Below are 26,926 nucleotides of genomic sequence, written 5' to 3'. Positions count from 1 at the left end.
GAAAATTTCCAGCATTTCTTGCCCCACCTTTAGGCAAAAAAAAAAAAAAAAAAAAAAAAAGCAGGGGAGGGCGGAAGTTTCATTGATCCAAAGAGCAATAAAGTTCATTATAAAACTTTTCATTGGGATAATTTAGATAATTGTCTAACAATAATAAAACTTGTCTTAAAAGGAATCAAAGTTGATAAGAAAAATTCTTTGGAAAAACTGTGCCTTCCCAAGAAAATACTTAGCTATTTTTATGGAAAATTTCAGCTGGCTGCAGTAGCTAATGCCTGTAATCCCAGCACTCTGAAAGGCCAAGGCAGAACAGCCTGCGTCCAATAGTTCGAGACTAGCCTGGTCAAAATGGCAAGACCCCATCTCTACAAAAAATTTCAAAAAATTAGCTACACATGATGGCATGTGCCTATAATCCCAGCTACCTATGAGGCTGAGGCAGGAGGATCCCTTCAGCCCAAGAGATGGAGATTACAGTGAGCTGTGATCATGCCTGCCCAGGTGACAAAGCAAAACCCTGTCTCTAAAAAGTAAAAATAAAAAACAGAATTGTAATAAAAACAGTCTAATTACTACAACAGAAGCCAAGACAATTGGTTTGTGGCTACCAGTTCACCAGGTAAATTAGCTGTCTTCAAAAGGTGTAACTGGGCCAGCCACGGTGGCTCACACCTGTAATCTCAGCACTTTGGGAGGCTGAGGCAGGCAGATCACCTGAGGTCAGGAGTTTGAGACCAGCCTGACCAATATGGTGAAATCCCATTTCTACCAAAAATGCAAAAACTAGTCAAGCATGGTGGTGCACACCTGTCATGCAGCCACTTGGGAGGCTGAAGCAGAAGACTCACTTGAACCCAGGAGGTGGAGGTTGCAATGAGCTGAGATCGTACCACTGCACTCCATCCTGGGCGACAGAGCAAGACTGTCTCAAATGAAAACAAAAACAACAACAAAAAAAGATGTAAATGAAATGTTTTAATGATAATTCTCTGAATGACACCAAAGTTTCCCAAGAAAGATTTTTGAAAGAAAAAATTTAAAAAGCAATTTCAAATGTTACTTGACAAATCCCTAAACAGACTAAAACATTCAACATGCTAATATGCCTAGAATAATCTGCACATTACTTTGGTGATCACCCAAAAGATTCTAATATTTCTCAGCCTCCATTTTCAAGCTGAAATCTTGGTGTAAAGACAAAAGTAATTTTATTTCACCTTAATTTTTAAAGTGAGTATTATTATTAGGATGATGGCAATGAAAATAAATTAGTCACCAATCCATAAAAATTATCACTGAACTATGTATTTAATCTGACTCCACTTCTCATTCACAGTTACCCTTCCTACATATCAAACAACAGTACCAAGAATGCAAATATCACTATTTACAACCTTTTAAAACTTCAAATACTATTAATAATTAACATCAGTCCTTAATAAGACAACATTGCAATCAGCAGACATTTCAAACTTGAGAGAAAATATTTACTGCTTACCAAAAACAAACAAAAAACTCACTATGTTGACAAGGCCTCATTTTAATTCAAGGAAAAAGTGCTTCTGTCCCATCAACTAACCATAGTGCAGGATTTTAACACAGCTAATCTTGAGAAGTAATTACCTTCAGCTCTCTAGAATCATCTCTTATCATTCTTCCCCTTATTCTGTCTACTCCAGCCATTGGAGCCTTGCTGTTCCTTGAACTAGCCAAGCAAATGCTCACCTCAGGGTCTTCACCCTTTGCCCTGAATACTATTGCTGAACTTTTTCCGTATCTCTGCTCAAAAGTTACCTTATTTGCTCACCTTCTACAAATTATGAAACCCCCACACAACTGCCACTCTTTCCCTATACCTCTTTGTTTTGCTCCATACCATTATATCACCATTTATTTTTGTTTATTGTGTCTTCTTTACTTCCCTAAAATATAGATTTGAGAGGGCACATACTTTGTTTTATTCACTGCTGTTTCTTTAGTTCCTAGGTCAGTGTCCTGCATATAATAAATGTTCAATAAATATTTGTGGAATGAGTAAATAAATCAGTAAGTGAGCAATATATGACTGAAGTTCAGATTAGCTAAATTTTATAATTTATTTCATAAAGTTCACAGAGCTTGTAACTAGAGTGACAACATACAAATCTCCTAACTTTCTCTATAAGTGCTGCATTTAGGGCAGGCGCTCATGCTAGTCCAGCTGGCCACCGCCAGGGATGCAGGATGGCAAGATAAGGAGCATGGAGACCTCCACACAGAGGCAGCTGATATCACAAAAACACCTAGAAAGCAATAGTACAAATGGCAGGTACATTGCCTAGTTCATCTAGTCTACATTCATTCCACTTATATATTCTCTCACGCAATCAAATTCATCCTCACTGCAGAAAAAAACTGTTCCCTGGAGCAACTGCCTATCACCAGCAATATTGTACATCATGTTACTTTAAAAGAATCTACAAAAAAAAAAAAAAAAAACTACACTGAATGGCAATCACCGTGGAAAGAATGTCTAATTGGAGGTACTAGTGCCAACTCTCTTTTCAAAACTCTTTGAGAGTTTATGCCAGACCATGACAGATGGAAGAAGGAAATGGACCACTCATTCAACAAATATTTATTATGTACTGACTATAAAGAAGATAATTCATAAGTAATTCGATCCAAACTTCAGGGTGTGTGTGAGAGTGTGTGTGTATGTAGGCACACACATGTGTGTATTTAAAAAAGTGCTTCTAGAAAATCCTACATTAAAACCTTCAAAAAAGAAGAGCAGAACTGAATTTCAAAGATGATGTAATCTAAGAAATGAGGCATCTAGAAATATTATTTCAATAACAGTTTCAAAACTGTTTCAACTGCATATTACTAGTATATACTTATTATAAGGTAATTTACATTGTTATTATTAGGTTACCTTAACTTAGTAATTATTGTGTGCCACGCACTTCTAAAAACCTTACAAGTGTTCATTTATTTAATTTTCTCAACAATCCTATGGTGTAAATATTTTTACCCTTACTTAACAGGTAAGGAACTTGGGGCACTGTTCAATAATTTGACCAGTGATAAATTACAACTGGTAAATTACAGAGCCAGGATCCACACACAGGCATTCTGTTCCTGGGCTGGCACCTGTAATAACTACGATCAACAGTGTGTAGAATATAGTTCACTGAAAATGTAATCCTAAAGTGGCATGTTGGAAGAAAATATAAATCCTAAAAGACTGCTTTGAAAAAAGCAATAAAAAATATAATACCAATATATTAGCTTTAGTAATACAATGTTTACAGATATTTGACCATTCATCACTATATAATCATGGTTACCTGAAGTTTCCCCCACCCCAAGGCTAGAAATTAAGTACTATTTTAAGATAAAATCATTTACAAAACTCTCTCTCAAGTAGACTTTATAGTGTATTATGTTATCACATTTAATATAACAGGTAATTTATAAGTTGGTTTTAAAGCAGTATTTTGCAACTATACCCCAAAACTCAAAGAAAAACTTGTTACCCTGAATTTATAAAAAGCTGATCTTGAATACTGATGTGGTTTGGCTGTGTCCCCACCAAAATATCGAATTATAGCTCCCATAATTTCCACGTCATGGGAGGGACCTGGTGGGAGGTAACTGAATGATGGGGGCAGGTCCCTGCCATGCTGTTCTTGTGATAGTGGGTAAGTCTCACAAAATCTGACAGGTTTATAAAGGGGAGTTCCCCTGCACATGATCTCTTCTCTTGCCTGCCACCATATAAGACATGACTTCGCTTCCATCATGATTGTGAGGCCTCCCAGCCATGTGGAACTGTGAGTCAATTAAACCTCTTTCCTTTATAAATCACCTACTCTCAGATATGTCTTTATTAGCAGTGTGAGAGCAGACCAATACAAATATGAAGCATGAAGTTACATAATTTATAACTTCATAATATAGGCATTATTATCTACTACTGAGGACCTAGAGCTATATGATATCGATGACATTTTTGTCCATTACAATAGGTTTAAGGTTGAAAATCTGAATTTACTGAAACTAGATGTTAACTCTAATCAAGTAATCTCTCTGAAAGTTCAGAAATGAAAAACGTATTAAAACTTATAAACACCCTCCACTAGAAATAATAAAAGGGAAACAAACTGTAATTCTTGGCATTGGGCATATTAACCAACCGACTGGCTAAAAACTCTTTTTAAAAACAGACATATTGTAAAACTTTTTTCAGCTCCACAGATCTGACCTAGAATAAACATCCTAACACTCACTTTATCTTTGAGGCAAATTTTAATAAATGTGCTACCAGCATAATTTGTAAACAACTACTGAATGTGTATGCAACATTTTTTTATTAAAGTAGAAAAGGTCATAACATCACAAAGAAATGAAAACAGAAGCCATCTGGGAAACAAGCTGCATCTTACAATAAAAATAACAAAATTTAGGCTGGGCGCAGTGGCTCATGCATGTAATCCCAGCACTTTGGGAAGCTGAGGCAGGCAGATAATGAGATCAGGAGATTGACACCATCCTGGATAACATGGTGAAAACCCACCTCTACTAAAAATACAAAAAATTAGCCAGGTGTGGTGACGCATGCCTGTAGTCCCAGACACTCGGGAGGCTAGGGCAGGAGAATCACTTGAACCTGAGAGGCTGAGGCTGCAGTGAACTGAGATCATACCACTGCATTCCAGCCTGGACGACAGAGCAAGAGACTCTGTCTCAAAAAAAAAAAAAAAAGGTAAAAGAACACAAAATAGTAAAAATGTAATCAGTGTGCAAATAATGAAAAAACCATCATGTATGTGTTAGAACTATAAATAAAAATTTTCAAAACAAACATATATTAAAATGAGTGTTTTATTTCCAAACAGTCACCTCAGAAGGCTACAGTTATTCCTTTGCTCAAAAAAACATTTCAGATTCTTGCCTTGGAATTTCTATTAAAGGCAATTTATGAAACATACCAGCCTGAAGATATGGTAAGGTCACAATAATACTAACCCACTCTCTCTAGCTCAGCTTTAATCCAGAAGAATCAAAATTCATCTAAAATCCCCAGGAGTTCTCCTATCATGTCCTCCAACGTTATCCTTCTCATTAACAGGAAACTCTTTAACTCTCATCCTGCCAATAGACATACTCCCTAATCCCACTCACCTTCCTCCTTGCTCACAGCCTTCCTGCCACACTAACCTCCTTTCTATTTCTTGCACACATTCAGCTCTTTCCTGCCTCAAGGCCCCTGTACTTGCTAATCTCTATGCCTGCAATGTGTTTTCCCAGCCCTTTGCATGATTAGTTCTCATACTTAGATCAATGCTGCCTCCTCAGAGGGCCTGTCTTGACTGCCCAATCTAAAATGAAACTCTTACCCCCAGACACCCATCCCCTTCTCCCAGTTACTGTCTGGCACATCACCTTATTACATTACATTGCTTATTTTTTTTTTTACTTGTGAGTTACCATTTCCTCTTACTAGACTACAAGGTGCTTAACTTTATCTCTGTATTTTCAGTGTGTACAACAGTAGAGAGCACATAGCTGGCACTCATAAAGATACGGAATAAATGATTCTGTCTGCCACTACTACTTCTGTGTCTGCCCCATGGGTTCTATAAATCCTAGTCTAGAAGTTCCCTGCAACCTTGACATAGGCTGTATAATCAACGCTCATCTTTTCCTTTCCCAGATTTGATTACATTTATGTCCTTTCCTAAGTCCAAGCTCCTTCCTACATTTCATATCATATCCCATGTGGTCTTCGTCAGAAAATGGAAAAGCACACTCTATATCCAAGGCCCAGAACATGGTAAGAGATCAAAAAATATGTGTTGACTAACACCTCTTCTTATGGCTCTGAGGTGTGTCATTCAAGAGAAGGTCAGTACTAGAAAACCATACCAACAGGACGTAACCTGCCATACTGAGAATTTATCAATTTTTCCTAAAAGATAGTAAGCAGTAACAATAAAATCTACAAGAACTAAGTTTGAATACACCTCAATTACCTTTTTCCTAAATTTCTTCTCATGAATCTTTGATTTCTCATGCAAACACACCACACGCGCGCGCACACACACACATACACACACACACACACACCCCCCAAAAAACAAAACAAAACAAAAAACACCTGCTTCTCTTAGGCTCTCCTAATCTCCATATTATGTTCAGACAAGTCTAAATTTGCACATGTACCAAGTATAGACCAGGTTTAGTTTTCTTTCTCTTTTTATGTCTTATCTTAAACAGAAGACATACAAATTGCAAAAATTTCAAGCAGTGCAGGAGTGCACAAATGCCAGACACCGTGGTTCATTCCTGTAATCCCTTGATCACTTGAGCCCAGGTGTTTGAGACCAGCCTGGGCAACAAAGCAAGAGCTTATCTCCACAAAAAAATGTAAAACATTAGCCGGGCACAGTGGCACACATTTGTAGTTCCAGCAACTTGGGAGGCTAAGGCAGGAGGATGACTTGAGGTCAGGAGTTCAAGGCTGCATGGAGCTCTGATTGTGCCACTGCACTCCAGAGCAAGACCCCGTCACCAAAAAAAAAGTACAGAGAAAAAAAGTTAAAGTTCCATCAAGCCTACTGCTCAGAACAGCTTCTAAATCCCACTATCGAATCAAACAAAAATCAGTTTCGTCACTTTAAACCTTTGCATTGGTCTTAACACATCTGAGGTATTAGGTTCAGTTCTAGGAGTTGACTCAAAGAGACATTTAAAACCTACACTACTTCTGAAGTAAATGCTAAGGGATGTGAAGATAGGGAAACTGTGATGAGGAAAACATTTGAAGAAATGTCTTCTTACAGAATATCCACAAGTCTCAAAGGGAAATATAATTCATTCACCTATTTGAAAGGCTGTAATGTGCATGCATGTTTGTTGTGCAGGACACTAAAGAACAGAAGTAGAACTGTTGGGTCAAAAAGATAAAACACAAATCCTGGCTGATACACAAGAAGACTACCTTGGGAAGTAAAGGTCTATTACATAAAGTAACCTCTAGGGCATTTCCTAGAAACTTAATGCCGATTAGGATTGAAAACAAGGAAAACCTAAATGTTTCATTAAAATGTTTCATCAGTTAATTCACTCAATCAGGCACATTAACAAATCTAGAAGAAACTTGATTGCAATTGCAACCCAGCTTCCCATTCGTCCTCTATTACCACTGTGATCATTAATCGATAGTTACTGAACATGTACTGGGAATTGTAAAGTAATCTTGAATAAATAAGACTTGGGGGTTTTCTTGAGGGATGAGAGAGACTCATGATCTAACAAAATATATGAGCTATTAATTGTATTTAAACTGTACTGCTATGAAATCTAATAAAGAATCCCAAAACTTGAATTGATCTCCCTGGCCATGGCCTTAAAAGACTGTAACTTGTTTGTTTTAACTTTAATGTAACCATTTTATCATGAGGTAGAAAACAAAACCTAGTATAGCCAAGGATTTCTCTTTCATAAATCTAACATTCAGTATTAACTGTTAAAGCATTAAAATACTATAAATAGCATGCCAATTTCAAAGTCCTCCAAATCTTTGATTTGTCACAGAGGTGTTTACAGCATCATAAACAAAACTATGTCATATGTTATTAAAACTGCAATTTACTTCTAAAAAAGACTTGACCTATGGTGACTGAACTCTGAAAAAAAACAAGGAAGAAACTGGCAGTTGGATAAAAACAGAACTGTCACATTATTTAGTCAATTCCAGTTCAGATTCCAAGTAACTTACCCTTAACCTTTTTGCTGAAATGATCTAAGTAACAAAAGCTCCATAATAAAAATATATTTTTTTGTTTTTACAAAAGCAAAGCTACATATGATTCCCAAACGTAGGTATACAAAATGGAACCCAACTGGTGCAGGAGAAACATCTAGAAAGCATGTTAAAAATACAGAATCTAATGAAACCCTAAATAGCCTAAATTCAAAGTCTGGGTCAAAGTCCTGGAATCTACACTTTTAAAGTCTCACTGATGATTCTGACTACTAGTCAGTCTGGAAACCAGTTATATTTTTTTCTTAATAATCTCAGTACTCTCATACAGACAAGTCTTTGATTCTCTAGAATCTATTCTCTGGTTAAGAAACACACAGACCTGACCCAGTGCTTCAGGTCTATAATACCAACACTTTGGGAGGCTGGGATGGGAGGATCACTTGAGGTCAGGAGTTCAGATCAGCGTTGTTCTCCAGTACCTTTTTCTCAAGAAGAAAAATACTTTCAGAACAAACATACTCATAGTCTGCTCTGGATAGCATTACACAAATTACTAAATTTCTTAATTTTACCACTTCCAAAAGTTAATATCCCAGAAACCATTTGAAAAATACTGGGCTGTAATCAGATCTCAATGGAACTGAATCACAACACTTAAATCCCTGATCCAATCAATGTAAACAGCATCAAATTGTTAATGTTATTATAATAACTACTTTCTCTTTCTTCAATTAAAATTTAGCCAGGACAATTATCATGAAGTACAATGGCCATTGTTAAATCAATTTCTAGACCTTGGGGGAAAATATTTAACAATTCATAGAATTCAAATAACAAATGTTGCAAATTCTTCTCTAATTCGAAACTCTTTTCATCATATTTAACATTTACAGCAACACACTAAAGGGAAATTCCTCCTTCTTCCATCTTTACCACAAAAAAAAATCCCTGGAATCCTTAGTCTTTTTGTTACCATAGTTACCAACACATACAGTGTTGGCAACTGCTGCTCACACTGGGCTAAAATGAAGAACTACCTTGTGACACACTAGTATACCTTCCCAATGCCTGACTTACTATGCTACGAAACACTCTATAAACCTACCTGACTTCAGTTAAGTTCCATTGGCTAATAAATGTTAATAAAAATACTCTGAGGCTCATAAGGGTAAAATTTGCCAGTCCTAGGACCATAGTGAATACCTCATAATGGTCAGTCTCCTTGTCACGTCACCTAAAAGTAGCTAGAGAAGACTAAAATTCAAAACCACACAATACAGTTGACCCTTGAACAACACAGGTTTGAACTGCACAGGTCCACTTATAGGCAGATTTTTTTCAATAAAAGTTATATCAAGTGTGCCCACCTCTCCTGCTTCCCTTTCACCTCCACCTATTCCACCTCTGCCACCCTGAGACAGCAAGACCAACCCTTCCTCTTCCTCCTCTTTCTCAGCCTACTCAAAGTGAAGATGACAAGAATGAAGACCTTTATGATGACTCCTTTTCACTTAATGAACAGTAAATATATTTTTCTCTTCCTTATGATTTTTAAATAGTGCTTTCTCCAGCTTATTTTATTCTAAGAATATTTACTATGTATAACATATAAAATATGCATTAATCTATTGTTTATATTATGGGTTAGGGCTTCTGGTCAAGAGTAGGCTATCAGTAGCTAAGTTTCAGGGGGAGTCAAAAGTTATACATGGATTTTTGACTGCACAGGAGGTCGGTACCCCTAAACCCTATGTTGTTCAAGGGTCAATTGTATATCAGCCTACTGAGGAGACTCCAAAGGTACTTTGAGTCCATTAAATGTGATTTGCTTAATTTTCCAAAAAGTCTATGATGGGGCACTATGCCAAAAACACAAAATCTTTCGCCATGCAATTGGGAGTAACAGGTCAAGAAAGAGAGGAAGTTAGTTTGGAAATGGGAAACAAATGATAGAGATAATTAGTAATAAAAGCTCTGGATGAAAGAATTCAGAAAATGGCATCCCTAAGAAATTAACGGTATCATTTAAAGAAGGGCAGCATGTTTCTATATTCTAGATTCTCTTGCAAAATGGAAAACAAACCACTTAAAAACACAGAAAATCCTTTGTAAAATGCTTGTGACTAGTCCCGTAAAAAGAAGACAGGTGGAAACTGGCCCATCTGACTGGAAAAGATCAAGGTCTGTTGAAACTCAAGCTAGTATAGGTATGGGGAAACAGGCATCCTCATACTGTGAGTTGGAGTGTCTCCATAAAGATATTTCGCAGTATCAGTCAAAATTACAAATGCATATAACCCTCTGACTCAGCAATTCCATTTATAGGAATTTATGTGACAAATATACACATATATAGACACACATATGGGCAACACTTAACTGCAGTGACAGTAAAAGCAAAAGACTAGAAAAAATCTAAATGTCTACATTTATATATATATATGGGCAAAACTTATACCGTAGTGTCAGTAAAAGCACAAGACTAGAAAAACTCTAATTGTCTATCAATAGAAACTAATTTAAAAAATTATGGCAAATCCAAACACAGTGTAGCTGTGAAAAAGGAATGAAGATATATTTACTGATGTTGGGTTAAGTGAACAAAATGCCAAAAAAATAAGTATTTCTATTAAGGATATTATTTGTGTTAAGAGGAGGGCAGGGAGCAGATATACCTATATAGACAATCTCTGGAAGTACACTACTAACACTGGTTGCTTCCAGGAAGAGGAAATGAACAGCAGGGTACCAGGAGACATTTCCCCCTATATGCTCATGTATCTTTTGAATTAAGAAACTAAAACGGAGGAGAGGTAAAGGATTAAGCAAGAAGATTTCTTAAGTAACAAATCTGAAACACTGTGGCCTTTTAAAAATGTACACTTTATTTTCTCCTCTCATCTAACTTTTTCTTTCTCATTCCCTCCTATTAACTTTTCCAGTTCATTTTACTCTCCTCTATTAAGACCTATTAGGAACATTTACTACAACTGCTTAGCCCAGTTGGGAGCCCAGTTGCTAAATGCCAACAAGGTTGGTGAACTTTGTTCTAGTAATTGTCATAAAAAATGAGTGACAACATCAGCCATAAAAGAAATCTGAGTATTTATAGAAGGGTAGATAACTATACTTAAACATCAGGAAAGAAAAAACATGAAGGAATAAGGAAATACTCATTCAATATTCTCTGCTTTGTCCATTCACAGTTTATTACCTTTTAAAAAAAAACTCTTAATACACAAAGTATGCTAGAAAAGTGATTTTCCCTCTCTGTTAATCAAAGAACCAAACCTATCTTCTCAACAAGACTATACAGTGGCCCAAACATAGAATACCTAAACAATCAGTAGACATCACGGTCACTGCTCTTTAGTTACTTAATGTTTTCTCTTTTCATTCCCATTAGGTCATTTATTTGCAAATACATCCACATATTGTTATTTCAGATGCTAATATCTAGTTTTCTCAAATTTTGTATCACATAATATTTTTAGCATCTCAGATACTGAAATAAAGGCCTAAAGTCTCATATGCCAAAGCTGAAACATAATTATCTCTCGTAAGATTTCAAAGGAGTAACTCCTTTTTTGTTTAAAGCAGCATTTGCTTCTAGAAATAACTAAATCATATCTGACTTCTCCTCCACACAGTTGTAACTGGGGGAAAGACACATGACTGGACCTGTGGTACATGGGAATCTGGGTAAGAACTACTCCTAATGGGATGTCACAGACCCAAAGACCACTGCTCAACTGTGTATTCACATGCAGTGTGACTAGCAACTATCATAAAGAAAAGCTCTTTGCCTCAAAAGTTCTAAAAAATAATTGAAAGTTCACAGGCTCGAAATTATTAACAATAATCAAATCTGCCTGTATAACACTTTTTAATTTACAAAGCATTTCCCATACATCAAAGAAAATCAGAAACTCAAATTAATGAACTGATTTTCTAGCTAAGATTTAAATCCAGGTCATTCTAATATACAGCTGTACATTATCTATTATCTATCTATTCTTAGTTTAAGTAGGTAGATATATCTAACTCATGAGTAGGTGAATAGGTTATATGAAAACGTTCTTTCCCAAAGTCTAAAGTGCTATTCTTACCTTTTTTTTTTTTTTTTTTTTGAGACAGGATCTTGTTCTGTGGTGCATACTGGAGTACAGTGGCATGATTACAGCTCACGGTAACCTTAAACTCTTGGTATCAAGTGATCCCCCCACTTTGTCCTCCCAAAATGCTGATATTACAGGTGTGAGTCACTGCGTCCGGCCTACTATTCTTACTTTATCCAAACCCTACAAGCTGTTTCCTCCATCAGATACAAAAGTCCGGCCTACCAGTAAAATTTCTCTTAATCACTTTCCGAAATGCCCAGCATTCACTAAAATCAAATAAGCAAGCCCCTTTTTTCCTAAAACTACTAATTTTCAATTAAAAAAATATAGGATTTTCATTTCTTTACAAATCATAGAGCGGAAAAATTTCTCCAGGATTTATACTGAGATTCCTGACATTAGTGACCACAAAAGATATATAACTGCCACATGGGAAAAGACAGGTCTCTGAACTTCACACAAAGGGTAATTAATGTTTTTAAAGCAAAGTGAACATACATGTGAAATATACATCATATAGTTATACAAACTAAATTATTTTCTAACTTGGCATAATGACAGGGTAGCTGGGAGGGAATATAAAAGAAAATACTCAAGAGCTTAAAATTAACAATGGGCCCATTTATTCAAGGTAGGACAGCTCTCTCATTACAACCTGAGAAGACTGAAAGTCTTTCTGTCTTCCTCTAAGAGGGAAACTGCAGCTGGCAAGTCTGGAGAATCACTCAACTATATTCACAGCTTTACTTGGAGTCAAGCAATGGCAAGAAAAGTCTTCGTCTTCATGATGCATTGGACAACATGGACAAAATGCTGACTTTGAGATGTTTAAATTTCATCCTTGGAGGATCAGTTCCATTAACTTCTCCTGAAGGAAACCAACACCCACAAACAAAAGATTTACACCCAATGAAACTGAGAAACACTTATCAGAATCTGTCATTTCATAGAATATTGTCTTCTATAGGTCTAGTTCTATAGCACTGTGCTTATTTCTTTTCCATCCAACCTTTGTACTCCTCACTTTGTGTCTTCTTCAATGGCTTCTAGGAAGTATTACTATAACTACCTAATCAATGAATTCACAGCAAAGTGTCTCACAATTCTTTCTCTGTTCTGTGTTAGACTCCCAAACAGGGCTCCATCATCCAAGCAATGGTAAGTTTCTTCTGCTTTTCAAATCCAATTAAAATTCTGTCCAAGCTTATAACAATGTATCCTCCCCTAACTCTTGAGAATCAAAGTCATTGTTATTTAGATATTAAAAAGTTCGATGTAATTCTTATCTCTTAAAGAAACATCTAAAATGTGTTTACAGAGAACTGGGAGATCCTCTTCAGGTAAACCAAACATTGACAGTGAAGAAAAGAGCTCAAATATAATGAGAAAGTAACACACAGCAGAGTATTTCAACTTTAGGATATAACAACTTAAAAGATGTTACTCACAAATGTATTATCTTTCTTATCATTCCATCATGAAGAGTATCAACTGGTCAAAATAAAGCCTTGAATTATACAAGCCTCCTATTTCTTGTTATAAAATATACCGGCAAAAACCAACAAACCCACAGTGCTACAATGAAACCCATCCTCACATTCCATGGCTTCAGGGCAATTCCATAAATACAGGGTCATAGAAAGACAGCCTGTAAACTTATGTAGCCGGAAATTAAATGACATGTGATCATGCAGCTACAGAAACCTAAGGATTTTTTTAAAAAGCTGGCAGGAACTGCCAATCTTATCTTAGAAATCCACCCATAAAACAGTATGCAAAATTCATACAATACAGATGATGAAGAAATTTCAGTACAGTGTTAAACTGTTACAGCTTGTATGCTTTAGGATACAAGTTGAATTCAGAATATTCACATGCTGATACAATAAAATCTAAAGAAAACAAAATGTTCAAGTCCCTGCTAGTGGCTTACTTATCTCAAAATACAATTCAGTACTCCAGAGCGCCAATGTTATAAAGGAATGTAAATGACCCTTTGGAGTTCAACATAATAATACACAATCAGAGGAAAAACTGTATAATTTTGAACTCTAAAGATGCAGATTCCCAGCTAAGTACAAACTTTTGATTTTTTTTTCCTTTCTTAATTTCAGTGGATAATAAGTAAAAAACAAACAAACAAACAAAAAATCCCAAAACTGCTATGTTCCCTACAACTATGGGGGTTAAATATTTAATGTTTCAAATCTCTAAATAGTTTTCTTTCTTTTTAAAGTTTATGATATTATGATAAAAGATAATTGAGGGACTGCCAGGCCTTGCTAGGAATTTCATATGCATTATTAAAGTAAGTGAATCATTAAATTACATGTTTTAAGCATGGTTTCAGGTTTTAATTGTTTCCTGATACTATTAATTAAAGAATCCGATGACTAGTAATATCCCAGTAATTTTACATAATTAAGGCAGAAAAAGTATAACTAAAGAACTAATTAAGATGAGAGTAAGTTAAAAATTTATACAATTAACAATCTTACCACAATATAAATTAGTTGTTAAACACAAACCTTTATTAGGCAATGTTACTAGGCATATTTAAACCACATAAGGGGTTAAAAATAACTACAATGAAAGGCCAAGAACCTAGCAGCCCAATTGAGCCAACATTCCCTTCTCTCCTCCCCCTCCCCTTCCAATCCTCTCCAGTCCAGAATGAATTGCATGCCCCACTGCACAAGGCCCAAAAAGGTCACAGTAGATGGCAGAGACTTTTGTAAGAGAACAGAAATAACTCAGCAGCTTTGTTACCATAGTCTCTTTTAATCAGTATGTTCAAAATCCTTTAATTAGCACTCTGTCTACACAAGGAAAGCATTTCTTCGGTGCCAGGGGAGGGCACATATGTATGTACACAGTGTTCTGTTGTATCAGCATCACAACATGGAGCTAGTACCTCAAACTGTCTGCCAGGAAAGTGAAGCACAGGAAACTTTTTTAAAGGCACAGTACCACAAAATTCACCTACATACTCTATTTGCATTTCTATTACCACACAACAAAATGATATTTAAGTTTGGCTCATTTAGGTGTCAATTTGTTTCTGAACTTTTTTCAGCAAAAAAGTAAGCATTTAAACTAAATAATAACTTTATTTAGATAATTAAAGTAGAATATTTAAAATATAAAGTGCTAGCAAAACATAAAAACCAGTAATACTCAAGGATTGCTCCTGTTCTCATAATAGATTGTCAGTAGAAGAAATAAAATACCAACTCCCTCAAACAGGAATAAATCACATGACACAACTTCCCATGGATGCTTAACATTTAAAATTTCATCCAACCATGAAAGGTGTTAAAACTTGCAGACTGGATTACATATAAATCTAATTATAAAATCTAACTGAAATCAAGGCAGAAATTGATAAATTAAAGATAACTTTAAAAAAATCAATAGCCAAGAAACAAAGGAAACTCCATTGGTAAAATGGGATTTGCAATATTTTAATAAGGATATTTAGGTGTTATAAACTTATTTTTAACTTTTCAAAAGTTGGATATACATATAAGATGTCGAGTATATATATGTATATATGTGTATATATATATGTATGTATATATACATGTATATTATTAACCAAAATGACAATCTTCTAAATAGCTGATTAAAGAAACAAACTAACTAAATATAAGGTAAAGTGAATTATTAAAGAGGCAGCATAGCATAACTGTTGGAAAGCCAGTTCTTCCATACAAGCCATGTGAGCTCATAGCAGTTATATATAGTGGGAATAATACCACTATTTTGCAGGTTGATATGAGAATTAAATGAGATGACACATTCACAGCACTTGGTAAAAATCCAAAAGTTTGTTGGTAAGAGTATTTTCACGCGTTGCACAAAAGTGTAAATTGGCACAACCTTTCAAAATGACACAGGTATATATATTCACATATATATGTATGTATTTATATTTGGTATTCACTGCACCACTGTTTGTAACAGTAATATGGAAATGACACAAATACTCTTCAGAAGGAGACTGGTTAAATGTTACTTTCTCTATGAAAGAAAATTATACAATTGTTTAAAAAAAAACTTCCTTATATATTAATAGACAATGTTCTCCAGGGTAAATTGTTGAGAAAAAAGCAAAGTATAAAACAGTGCGTATTATATGCTACCATTTGAGTAATGGAGGAATGGAAATTCATATTTATTTCAATATGCAAAAAGAACCTTTTAGAAATGTATGTAAGTAATTAATAGTAATAATTACCTACTGGTGATGAAAGTGAAACAGTACCTTACATATAGTTAAACCTCAATAAATAGAAGCTGCAATTACTCCTCTCATCAGTGCTATCATCATCATCGTCATGAAAACATATCCTTAAAATATATACACAGAATACATTCAAACTAAATCTTTAATGAGGTAAAAAGCCAAATCTCAATTATTCATACGCTAACTATCTAGTTGGAGCTCCAAGCCCTTCATTTCCTCTTCAAGGGTAATTAGCTTTTGGCCATCTTACTGCTGGCTACCGCCTCCACCAGAAAGTGAGCTGAGGAAATAATTCCAAAACCATCATTTTATTCCATTTTGATCAACAGTTTTTAATAAACAGCTTTTGAAACTGACAGGATTAAAAATCCCATAGCACAACCTTCTAAAATTATATATAACAAAACTAAGATTCAGAGAATTTCCCAAATTAGGGACAGTTCAAAACTTTACATGTAGTTTGTCCCTAAATGGTTTTTCCATTTTATTATTGATAACATGGGAGAAAACAGAAAAGAAGTTAAACTGAAATCAGTTATCCTCACTAAATCCACTTTCCTCATCCTTTATTATAGATAACCAAATTTGCCAAGATCAAATCCCAGGAGCAATGATAGTAAGTAAAGGATAGGTCAACAGAGAATTAAACAACTCAGCCCGGGACTAAGCACTGAATGAACATCTATAATAAAATCTGTAAAGTTTACTTACACTAGAAATTGTCAGAGGCATGTTGAAATCCTTGCCGCCTTGCAGCCGGAAACCCCAAGGAGCTGGGCCAACCAGTGACACACTGTAGTTGCTCATGGTTCTAACGGCTCAAAGTCCAATGACAGAAAATAAAAGATGCTGTGAAAGAAAATTAGATGATCAGCAAAAATGTTGACTTGAAATTCTACTACATTAAATTATGTTTAGTATTTTGTTTTGGGGGCTGAGAGGATATAGAGAATAAGTCTAAATTAAGTTCTTCATTAATTTCAGTTTAAGAAAAGCAATCTGTGGCCAGGCGCGGCAGCCCACACTTGTAATCTCAGTACTTTGGGAAGCTGAGGCAGATCACCTGAGGTCAGGAGTTCAAGACCAGTCTGGCCAATTGGTGAATTTTGTATTTTCTATTAAAAATACAAAAATTAACCAGGCGTGTTGGTAGGCGCCTATAATCCTACCTACTCAGGAGGCTGAGGCAGGAGAATCGCTTGAAACCAGCAGGTGGTGGTTGCAGTGAGCTGAGATTCAGCCACTGCACTCCAGCCTGGATGCCAAGAGTGAAACTCCAACTCAATAAAAAAGGCAATCTGTCAGCTAATATAAATTTTCTACACTCATGGCAATTTCCATGGTCTAAAAATTCTCTATCCAAATACACTTCTAGACACTTAATCTGTTTCACAACTTGCTACAATCCAATTTGTGGCTTCTTGGATACAAATTTTAACTCAAAGTACTTCACAACACTTCACTAATGTATATAAGAAAGAGCAAGATTTTATTTCAGATTGAATTCAAAATAATTTTCTCCTTCCCTCCACTTCATGTATTCTTTTGTCTGCCATTGGCAAAAGTCTTTCAATTGCACTTATTTAAATTCTAAGTTACTCTGACATGTGAAACAGCCTGCAAATCAGTAGGCTCCCATTTGTGCTTTCCAAATACTTAATTCTTTAAAATGAGAAGCTGTTTTTCAATGCATAAAACTATTCTCTCCAATCATGAACTACAACTTGCATTTCCTCCTATAGGGACATGGTATTTTCCACACTTAAAAGTGATACCTATTTTTCCTTCAGATAGTCAACGATAGGCAATACTCTAGTACAGTGATAGGTTTGTCACAACCTGCTTTTTGTTTTATACACACACCTCACCAGGCAGAGAGTAAGCATTTGCCACTCAGTGAAAAAGTTTATCACTAAATATGGTAGAAGTGCAGGGTTAACCTTAATGTATTCAAGTGAAATTGGCAATTCAGAAAAGAACCAGTGCTTCAATACTTTCTTTTGTCTGTTTTGCTTTAAGTGTGCAAGTAAAGACTCTCATAGTAGCACCTTCATATAATTTTTAAAAAGAAAAAAAAAGTCTGATTTTGGCTGTTATAGTGGCAGGAGAGATAGAGAGGAATGGAGTTTTGTTTGTTTTGTTTTGTTTTGTTTTAGACGGAGTCTCACTCTGCTGTCAGGCTGGAGTGCAGTGGCGCGATATCGGCTCATTGCAACATCTGCCTCCCGGGTTCAAGCAATTCTCCTGCCTCAGCCTCCCGAGTAGCTGGGACTACAAGGGCACACCACCACGCCCAGCTAATTTTTATATTTTTAGTAGAGATGTGGTTTCACCATGTTGGCCAGGATAGTCTCAACCTCTTGACCTTGTGATCCACCTGCCTCAGCCTCCCAAAGCGCTGGGATTACAAGCATGAGCCACCGCGCCTGGCCGAGTTTTTTTGTTTTCGTTTTTGTTTTTTCTTAAATGAAATACTAAGAAACAATAGTTCTCTCTCTTTAAAAAAATATTAAAAACGTAACATACGTGATTTTATAATTTTAAAAACATACTTCTTTGGAAAATCTAAGCTATTCAACTAAATCACCACCTAATATTACCTGTTTTAAAAAATTTTTAAATCCATTCAAAATTTCTAGCCCATCACCCCAAATTCATAGTCGCAGCTGTAGATATTTGAACCATAGGTATATTTAAATCAAACATTTCTTCTTCTCATAAAGGGAAAATGGGGCAAAACATTCAAATAGGCCTGGTTTTTAAGGAAAAATTGTATCAGGGAAAATAAAAAATTACAGAAAATTGTATCAGAAACCAAAAGAGCTTTTCTACTGGCATGGTAGTATACTGAACTACTAGGCAATAACCCATTACTTCAGTGTTGAAGTAATAGGCACAGAGCACTAAAAAAGATCCAAAGGCCAAGCCAGAAGTCAAACTGTATATATAGGTGAAAAACTACTAGCGGGAAGTTAATAATGAGCCACACATAATTCAATTGCATTCCCACTGAAAAAAAGAGATTTTCAGAAAACGAATAGAGGGACTGTCCTAATATTGACACAGTACAAATCAGAAGCGTGTAAAGCCAACTGATATTTTACAGGCGGCCTACCCTCCTTTATTAATCTTTAACTTGTGTCTGGGGAAGAATATGAAAGTCAGGCGCAACTTCCTCTGGCCCCATTCTTCCCTACGAGAAAATGTATTTCATTTAGATTATCAACCCATGTACATGTCACTTCCCTTTATTTGGGGATTCCCTTTCTAACTTCTCATTTGTTATCAAAATTCCTAGCACTGGCAAGGTCACAGCCACACTACAAAACCAGTGTCATTTCATTTCGAGTCATTGTCCGTTCATTTCTAGATGCTGCTTCTGCTAGCTTCATTTGGAATTCATTCGCCTTAAGACAGTCTGTGCCCCAAGCAATGGCAGTATTTTTATTGGCCTTTCCAAGTCTCCTCCATCTGGTTATTAGTGCCCAAACCCTTCCTCAAATACCAAGCAGGCAGGAAATAGCATAATCTGCTTTCAAACGCGTAGAAAATGTTGGAATTTTTGTACAGTTGTGGATTTTCTTTTGGGGAATGTCAAACGATGTCTTTGCTCTAATACTAGGGAAGGAAGCTTGGTATTTCCCACACTTGTCTCAGCTTCTTTAGTGGGCGAAAGTGGGGGGAAGAGAACTCAAGATGAACTACACAGATGACAAAAAAGGACCGAAATTAAAGAGAAATATCTTGAGAATCTCTTTCTCCGCAATGGAGAGAGAACGTAGGTAAAGCTAAAGAACCAAAGCCACAGGCACAGGATGAAAGCAGCCGACCCGACAGTTTTTCAGGCGAGATTCACTCCTAGCCTTGTTTGCCAAATAAGGCTCCCGAGCCGGCCGTTTCCGTGGCAGGCGGGTTCAGACGTCCTCCCCGTCAGGAAGGCGGACTTGGGATAGGATCTGGAGATCACACCCTAGACCTGCCCTGCCCAGCGCAGCCACGAATTTTCTTTCCAAGCTCTGCCCTGTCCACACGCCCTTCCTTTTTCCACTTATTGTCAAACGCACCGAAGGCACAGTCTTAGAAAAGCCCAAATACTCAAGTGTTAGCAAATCTGGTGTTCGTGACAGATGTGATTCTTAAACGAGCTTTAATTTCTGGACGCGCAGAAGTTTTCCCCAAACAGGTCACACAAAACTGTAAATATATGGGAGATAGATAAATGCTTCTCAGTAGCCTGAGCGCAAAGAAACACTAACGCGCCTTTTCCGTTGCGTCCCGCTTCCTACCCTCACCCAAGAGCCTGGCGCAGGACGGGGCACCCAGACGCCACGGTGGTGCCCTGGCGACGCCGGCAGCCGGGCGGGTGGGAGCCGCAGTGCCCGGGAGCCCGTCCGCGCCGGCCCTCGCCACTGGGCGCCCTCCCGCGTCCCGGTCTCCACTACGCAGGTCCCGGTCGGCCCGGGCTGCGGGGACTCCAGGGCTGGCCCTCTGGCGTCACGCGGACTCCTGCGCTGCCCTTTCCCGGGAGCTCTTCTCCCCAAGCTGCTCTCCCACCTCGGCCGATCCGCGCCCAGAAAGCACCTGAGGAGCCAACCCGGAGCGAGGAGCGCCCCCTCCTCATCCGCAGCCCGGCTTCCCTCCTCGCGCTCCGCGCAAGGCGGCAGCTTCTTTCCCTCCTCCCTCCCGGAGATCCGAGAGGCGCATCGCCGGCCGGCCGGCCGGCACTCACCTCGGGTCCGGCGCGGCGCTGCCTCCGCCTCAGACGAGGGCTGACAAGTGACTCGCGGAGCGGGCACCGTCCCCACCGCCCGCGAGAACTTCCGCCTCCTGGCTCTCCCTCGCCCCACCCCCGGCCCGGGGCACGCCCCTCCGCTCCTGGCCACGCCTTCGGGCCGGTCCCAGCCACGCCTCCGGTCCGGTCCCAGCCAAGCCGCGCCGAGGCGGGGAAGGCGGCGGCTGTGACGCTGGACGCGCGGGCTTGCTGGGGCTGGCTGAAGCAGCCGGGAAAGACAATCACGCTACCACCGAGTTTCGGTGGGAGTTGTCTTAGCGGATTTTGAGCGCTACCTGGCAAAGGTCTAATGCTCCTCGCGTCCGTTTTGTACTGGGTGCATTTCTCTCTCCAGAAATTTGAATTGACAAGCAGTTGCTCTGCCTAAAAATAGAAGGTGATTTATCCAGATAAATCTCTCTCTATGCAAGTTCAGCGGTTACTGCCTGGGTTTTTTCGTTTGTTTGTTTGGTTGGGTTTTTTTTTTGAAAGAGCTTTATATGCCTGAAAAGTGACGGTAACCCTAACAGATAGAAGTTAACCCTGTCCATCACACCAGAAGTCAGTGATAGAAAACAGCGTCCAAAAGTGATTCAACCACTGTATGTTCAGTTTATTTTTCTAAATCCAAATCAATAGTCCACTTTCCAGCTCCTGCACGGTTGCTTGATATGCCCGAGGAATTTTATTCATAAGAAAACATGAATAATATTCAGTGAACATACGGAAAGCAACTAGACTCTTACACTGTGCATTGGCTTATAAAATGTGAAAAGGACAATTCTTAACCAAGGGGCATATAAAGCAAGGATGAACTTCTCATGAGGTCCGTGAACCCCTGCCCCCTACAAGTGCAAGCAGAATTCTAAAGGCGAAGATCCAAAGCTGCTCTTTCCCTAACGGTAGCCACTGGTCACATGTGGCTATTGAACAGTTGAAATCTGGCTACCGTGACTGAGACCATGAACTTTTTGTTTTACATAATTTTAATTAATTTAACAGTTAAAACTGGAGCAGGATAACATTTCTTTTAAGCACTACATTTAAGGACTAAAATGAAATGTAGGACTACTATTGAAAATGTAATGCCCAAATTGAAATCTGTTGGAAATGTAAAATGCACACTGGATTTTGAAGACTTGGCATGAAAAAATACTATAAAATGCCTCAATAATTTTTATATTGATTATATGCTGAAATCATCATATTTTATGTTTGGTTAAATAATACGTGATTATAGCCAGGCACGGTGGCTCACACCTGTAATCACAGCACTTTGTGGGGCTGAGGCAGGCAGATTACCTTAGGTTAGGAGTTCCATTCCAGCATGGCCAACATGGTGAAACCCGACTCTACTAAAAATACAAAAATTAGCCGGGCGTTGTGGTGCATGCTTGTAATCCCAGCTTCTTGGGAGGCTCAGGCAGGAGAATCACTTGAACCCGGGAGGCAGAGGTTGCAGTGAGCCGAGATGGCGCCACCACACTCCAGCCAGGGCAACAAAGCAAGACTCCATCTCAAAAAATATATATAATAATATATGATTAAAATTAATTTCACTTTTTTAAAAATGTGGCTACTAGATAATTTAAAATTACTTATGTGAGCAGGGTGCAGTGGCTCACACCTATAAACCCAGCACTTTGGGAAGCTGAGGTGAGAGGGATGGCTTGAGGCCCGCAGTTTGAGATTACCATGGGCAAACATAGCAAGACCCATCTCTACAAAAAAAATTCAAAAAATTAACTGGGCATTGTGGCATACACCTGTAGTCCCAGGTTCCAGCTATCCGTATTGCTGAGCCCAGGAGTTTGAGGCTGCAGTCAGCTATGATCGTGCCTTCATACTGCAGCCTGGGTGACAAAGCAAGACTCTGTCTTTAAAAAATAAATAAATAAAATTACATTGTGCTTCACATTATATTTTCATCAGGCAGCACCAGTCCATAGCTTTCGTCACATTTTTCAAAAGATAGTTTTGGGAGAAAGTGTTTCCTAGTGTGAGAGCTGGTTTAGAGAGTCTAATATGTTATCATGTTTGACATCTCACACAAAAATAAAAATAACGATAGCTACCATTTACAAATACCTACCATGTGCTATGCAGTGTGGTAGTCCTTACCACACTTTATAAAATGAATGCCATCCCCATGTATAGATAATAAAATTTAGGCTGCAAGCAATTACAGCTTGTGCCATGTAGGAGTCCCAACTCTGCCCCTCCTCATCTGTTTGCTGTTGATGCAGTTAAATTGAGCCTGGATCAACAAAGATTAATTTAAAGACATCAACTGCAGATAGCCTATGGAGTTATCACCAGAGGATAAGCCTCTTGAGGTGAGGAGGAAGAGCTGAGAGTGGGCAGACTGTTGCTTACTTATGCAAATTCCACTTTACCCCACAATTGCTAGCCTGTCTCTGAACTTCCTCCTCCTACTGCAGTTTAAATCCTGGGCTATGGATTAAATTAACCAAATTAAGGTGTCTTGCATAGAGTGATCTTTATCCAAGTGTCCTCGAAAGGACCGATTGCATCAAAATGACATGGACAGCTTGTTAAAGTTGCATTTTCCTGGGTCCCCTCTGGACCCAGAATCCTTGCAGGTGAGCCCTTGGAATCTTTTTAACAAACACTCCCTCCTCACCTCCAGGTAATTATTAAACCGCGATGCTTAAAAACTACTTCCCTAGAGATAGTGCTATGTCTCCAATTTACTGTGAACTGTGCTCAGGTGAGAACCATGCATTCCAGATAGCAGCAATTTATCTCAGTTTTCTCATCTTAAAGGAAATGATAATTGTAAATAACATTGTGAGATTGTCATGAGGAATAGAGATAATATACATAAAAGACTATACATCATGCTTGGCACCAAGTAAGGATTAAATCCATGGTAGCCATATGAAAACTTTCCTAACCAATTGATTAGATTTATTTATGTATCATAAAAAACAAGTAGAGAACTTTGACATTCATTATGCAAGTACTATATTCTTAGTGCCCTATGTACATTATTCTACTTAATTCTTACAACCATATAAAGTAGATGTTTTTTTCAGAGGAAGAAATAGAAACTTGGAGATTAAGAAATTGAACCAAGGGCACACAACTGGTGAGAGATGGTAGTAGAGCAAAAAGTCTGATTCCAAAAACCATGTTATTTTCATCACAACACACTGTCTTTTGGTAAATTCAGTAAGCCATTCAGCTCAAAGACCAGAGAAAGATAGAATGCTTTAGAAACTACACTGCTGAGGGCCACAGAGGTGTAATCCATAGCAAATTATGGAAATAAAATAACTGCTGAGTAATTTGTATATAAGGGAAGATGAAATTCCTGAGCCACTTCCAAGACGGCATGTGCCTTAACTTGCTTTATAATGAATTGCTACGGGGCCATTCTGACTCCCCTTGTCTGTTTCCCTCATAACTAACATTTATGAAATGATTGTCCATGGTTTGAAGGACAATCTGTGACTACAGATGATCACAAGTTACTGGTCCATTAGGAAATCAAACCAATGTCCTCGGCCTCATTAACTCTACAGGGCTAAGTAATGAGGCACTGACCACAAAGGAAACCATATTAAAAGCTTTATTTTATCATAACCAGGGAAAGAAAACCTAGAAGAGTCTGGGTGTCAGGGGTGGGGGGGGGGGGGATGTTAGGGAGATCAAAACATTAACTTACTTAGCAGGAAGAGTTTTTTTTTTTTTTCTTAGCTGGGAGAGTTTTTAAGAATATTCCATCTAAATACAGTATTTACCTAAGCACATAAATGTTTTCTCTAACATTTTATTATCCACTGCATGACTCAGAACCTCTTGTAGCACTTCAAAAATAACAGAAACTTAATTACAACATGGCATGGCTGTGACAAGTTTTTACAGTTGCACCCAATAAACTATAAAGTGCCAGTCTTTTAAAAGTTCCTATGTTACTGAGTCAATTTATCTTTTTAAGTCCTAATCCTGGAAGGTAAATAAACCACTCATGAGCATTTAAAGTTTAAAATCTAGAATGCAAAGGAAGCATTGACTATTCTAATAACTAAAGAAACATTTGGTAACTTAGGGAGAAAAGATAGAAGGCACAGTGTCATTCTAAAGTTTACTAAAGAAACATTTGTTAACTCAGGGAGAAAAGATAGAAGGCACAGTGTCATTCTAAAGTTTACTAAAGAATCCTGGGAGAAGGGCAGAACTAAATCAGGCATGGAGAGAGTGGGAAGGAATCATGGATGGAAAGACTGTAAGAGCAGATCCATTAGGTTTAGCAGATCCATTAACTGAGTAAACGTGTAATTGAGGAAGACGGCAAAGTTTAAACTAGCCTCAGGGATTCAAGTCTCCATTTGGTGGGTGGTATTCATAACAGATACTGATTGAATGAAGAGGAGCAAATAACTATGCATTTTACTGGCACTTTCTAGTAAGAAAAAAAAGGCAATGGTTGGTTAGTGAGGGGTATAAATAAGAAGGATAGATAGGCTGGACACTGAAAAAAGGTATCAGGAAGCCCCAAACTTGAAATTTCCGAAGTGGAGGAATATTCCTCATGATAAGATCAAGGTGCAGTCAGTCTGATGTTTTACTCAGAAAAAGTCAGTTCATTGAGGAGTCTAGTGAATGGTTGAGATGATAGAGAATATGTAGGAGCAATTGTGGAGATAAGATGGACATGTGGGTTCAACAATTGTAAAAATTTGGTATATGAAGATGTTACAGTAGTCCCTCCCTTATCTTCAGAAGATAAATTTCAGACCCCCAGTAGATACCTGAAACCAGAATCGTACCTAACCCTACATATACTATGTATGAATGTCTTTTTCCTTCACAATTTCATGGATAGAAGCTTCATTCTTACCATGGATCTTAGTAACTTCAGCATACAATTTTCTTATTTTCTTGTTAAGTTGAGAACTTTCACCTTTTCACTTGAAGGAAGCAATTTGTGGTTTCTCTTTGGCATGTCCAAAATCCCAGCATCACTATTCTTACGCTTTGGGGGCACCGTTAAGTAAAACAAGGATTACTTGAGCATAAGCACTGCCATACAGGGACAGTAGAACTACTAACTAAAATGGCTGCTAAGTGACTAACAGGGTGGGTAGTATATGCAGCATGAATATGCTGGACAATGGAATGATTCATGTTCTGGGTGGGATGGAGCAGGATGGTGTGAGATTTCATCACACTACACAGAATAGCATGCAATTTAAAACATGAATTTCTTAAACGGAATTTTTCCATTGAATATTTTTGGACTACAGTTGACTATAAGTAACTGAAACTTCAGAAAGTGAAAACACTGATAAGGGGGGCGCTACTGTATTTTAAGAATGTTAAAGTAAGAAATGAGCCTAGAGCAGAATTTCCCAATTAGTTGGTTTTGCCAAGAAATTAATCTTCTCAACCTGGGAGGTGGGGCAGACTGGAATTGGAAGCCTCATCCATTTTCCCAGTTTCCAAGTTTGCCTTGATGTAAAAAGAGTTGAGAAGCACTGTGTTAGGATACCAAAAAGAGAGAAATGAAAAGATCATTAGCTTTTTATTTATCTTGTTAGCATTATGTACTCTTCATAATAGCTTCCAGATTTCTACTAAAGAGTTAAGGAAAATGTGAAAAAAAAGAACACATAGAATGCTCACTGTGATAGAGCTCAGTTAGAAAGATCTTATTTATAAAAGGTAGTAGAAGAAGACACCCTGCCCAAACCACTATATAGAGTCCTTAATTAAATTATTTTCAATTAAACACATTTGAGTATACCATCTCTTTCTGCTCAAGACCCTGACTAACACATTATGGGTCATTCTTTTAATCATCAACACCTTTACACAAGTCACTAAACTTCTATGCACTCTTATTTAGTGTCTATCATGCACCAAAGATAAAAGTGATGTCAAAGCAAATTCATTTTTTGGAAAATATTGAAATTTTTGCTTTTTGGATTTTTTAAATTGATGACTTTTTAAATTAGGCATTTTAGAGTTTTTTAGAAGCATTTCCATTAGGTGGTATGGTA

General features: G+C 37.6%; 1 protein-coding gene across 11 annotated transcripts in view; it reads right to left on the bottom strand.

Moving 5' to 3' along the window:
* Positions 1–20,943, bottom strand: part of PDLIM5 (PDZ and LIM domain 5) — a 220,485-nt gene extending 199,542 nt beyond the window's left edge. For all 11 annotated transcript variants that reach the window (XM_012437702.3, XM_012437695.3, XM_064369296.1 and 8 more), the window contains exons 1-2: positions 20,856–20,943; positions 16,838–16,975 (exon numbers count right to left, since the gene is read on the bottom strand). In XM_012437702.3, coding sequence (XP_012293125.3) covers positions 16,838–16,933 — 96 coding nt within the window. In that variant the 5' untranslated portion in view covers positions 16,934–16,975; positions 20,856–20,943. The remainder of the gene's footprint in view (positions 1–16,837; positions 16,976–20,855) is intronic.
* Positions 20,944–26,926: the final 5,983 nt, after the last annotated feature.

This window comes from Aotus nancymaae, unplaced genomic scaffold (genome assembly GCF_030222135.1).
Source record: "Aotus nancymaae isolate 86718 unplaced genomic scaffold, 86718_ANA_hifiasm-v0.15.2.pri h1tg000006l, whole genome shotgun sequence".
Taxonomy (NCBI): domain Eukaryota; kingdom Metazoa; phylum Chordata; class Mammalia; order Primates; family Aotidae; genus Aotus; species Aotus nancymaae.
This window is presented reverse-complemented; position numbering and strand designations above follow the sequence as displayed.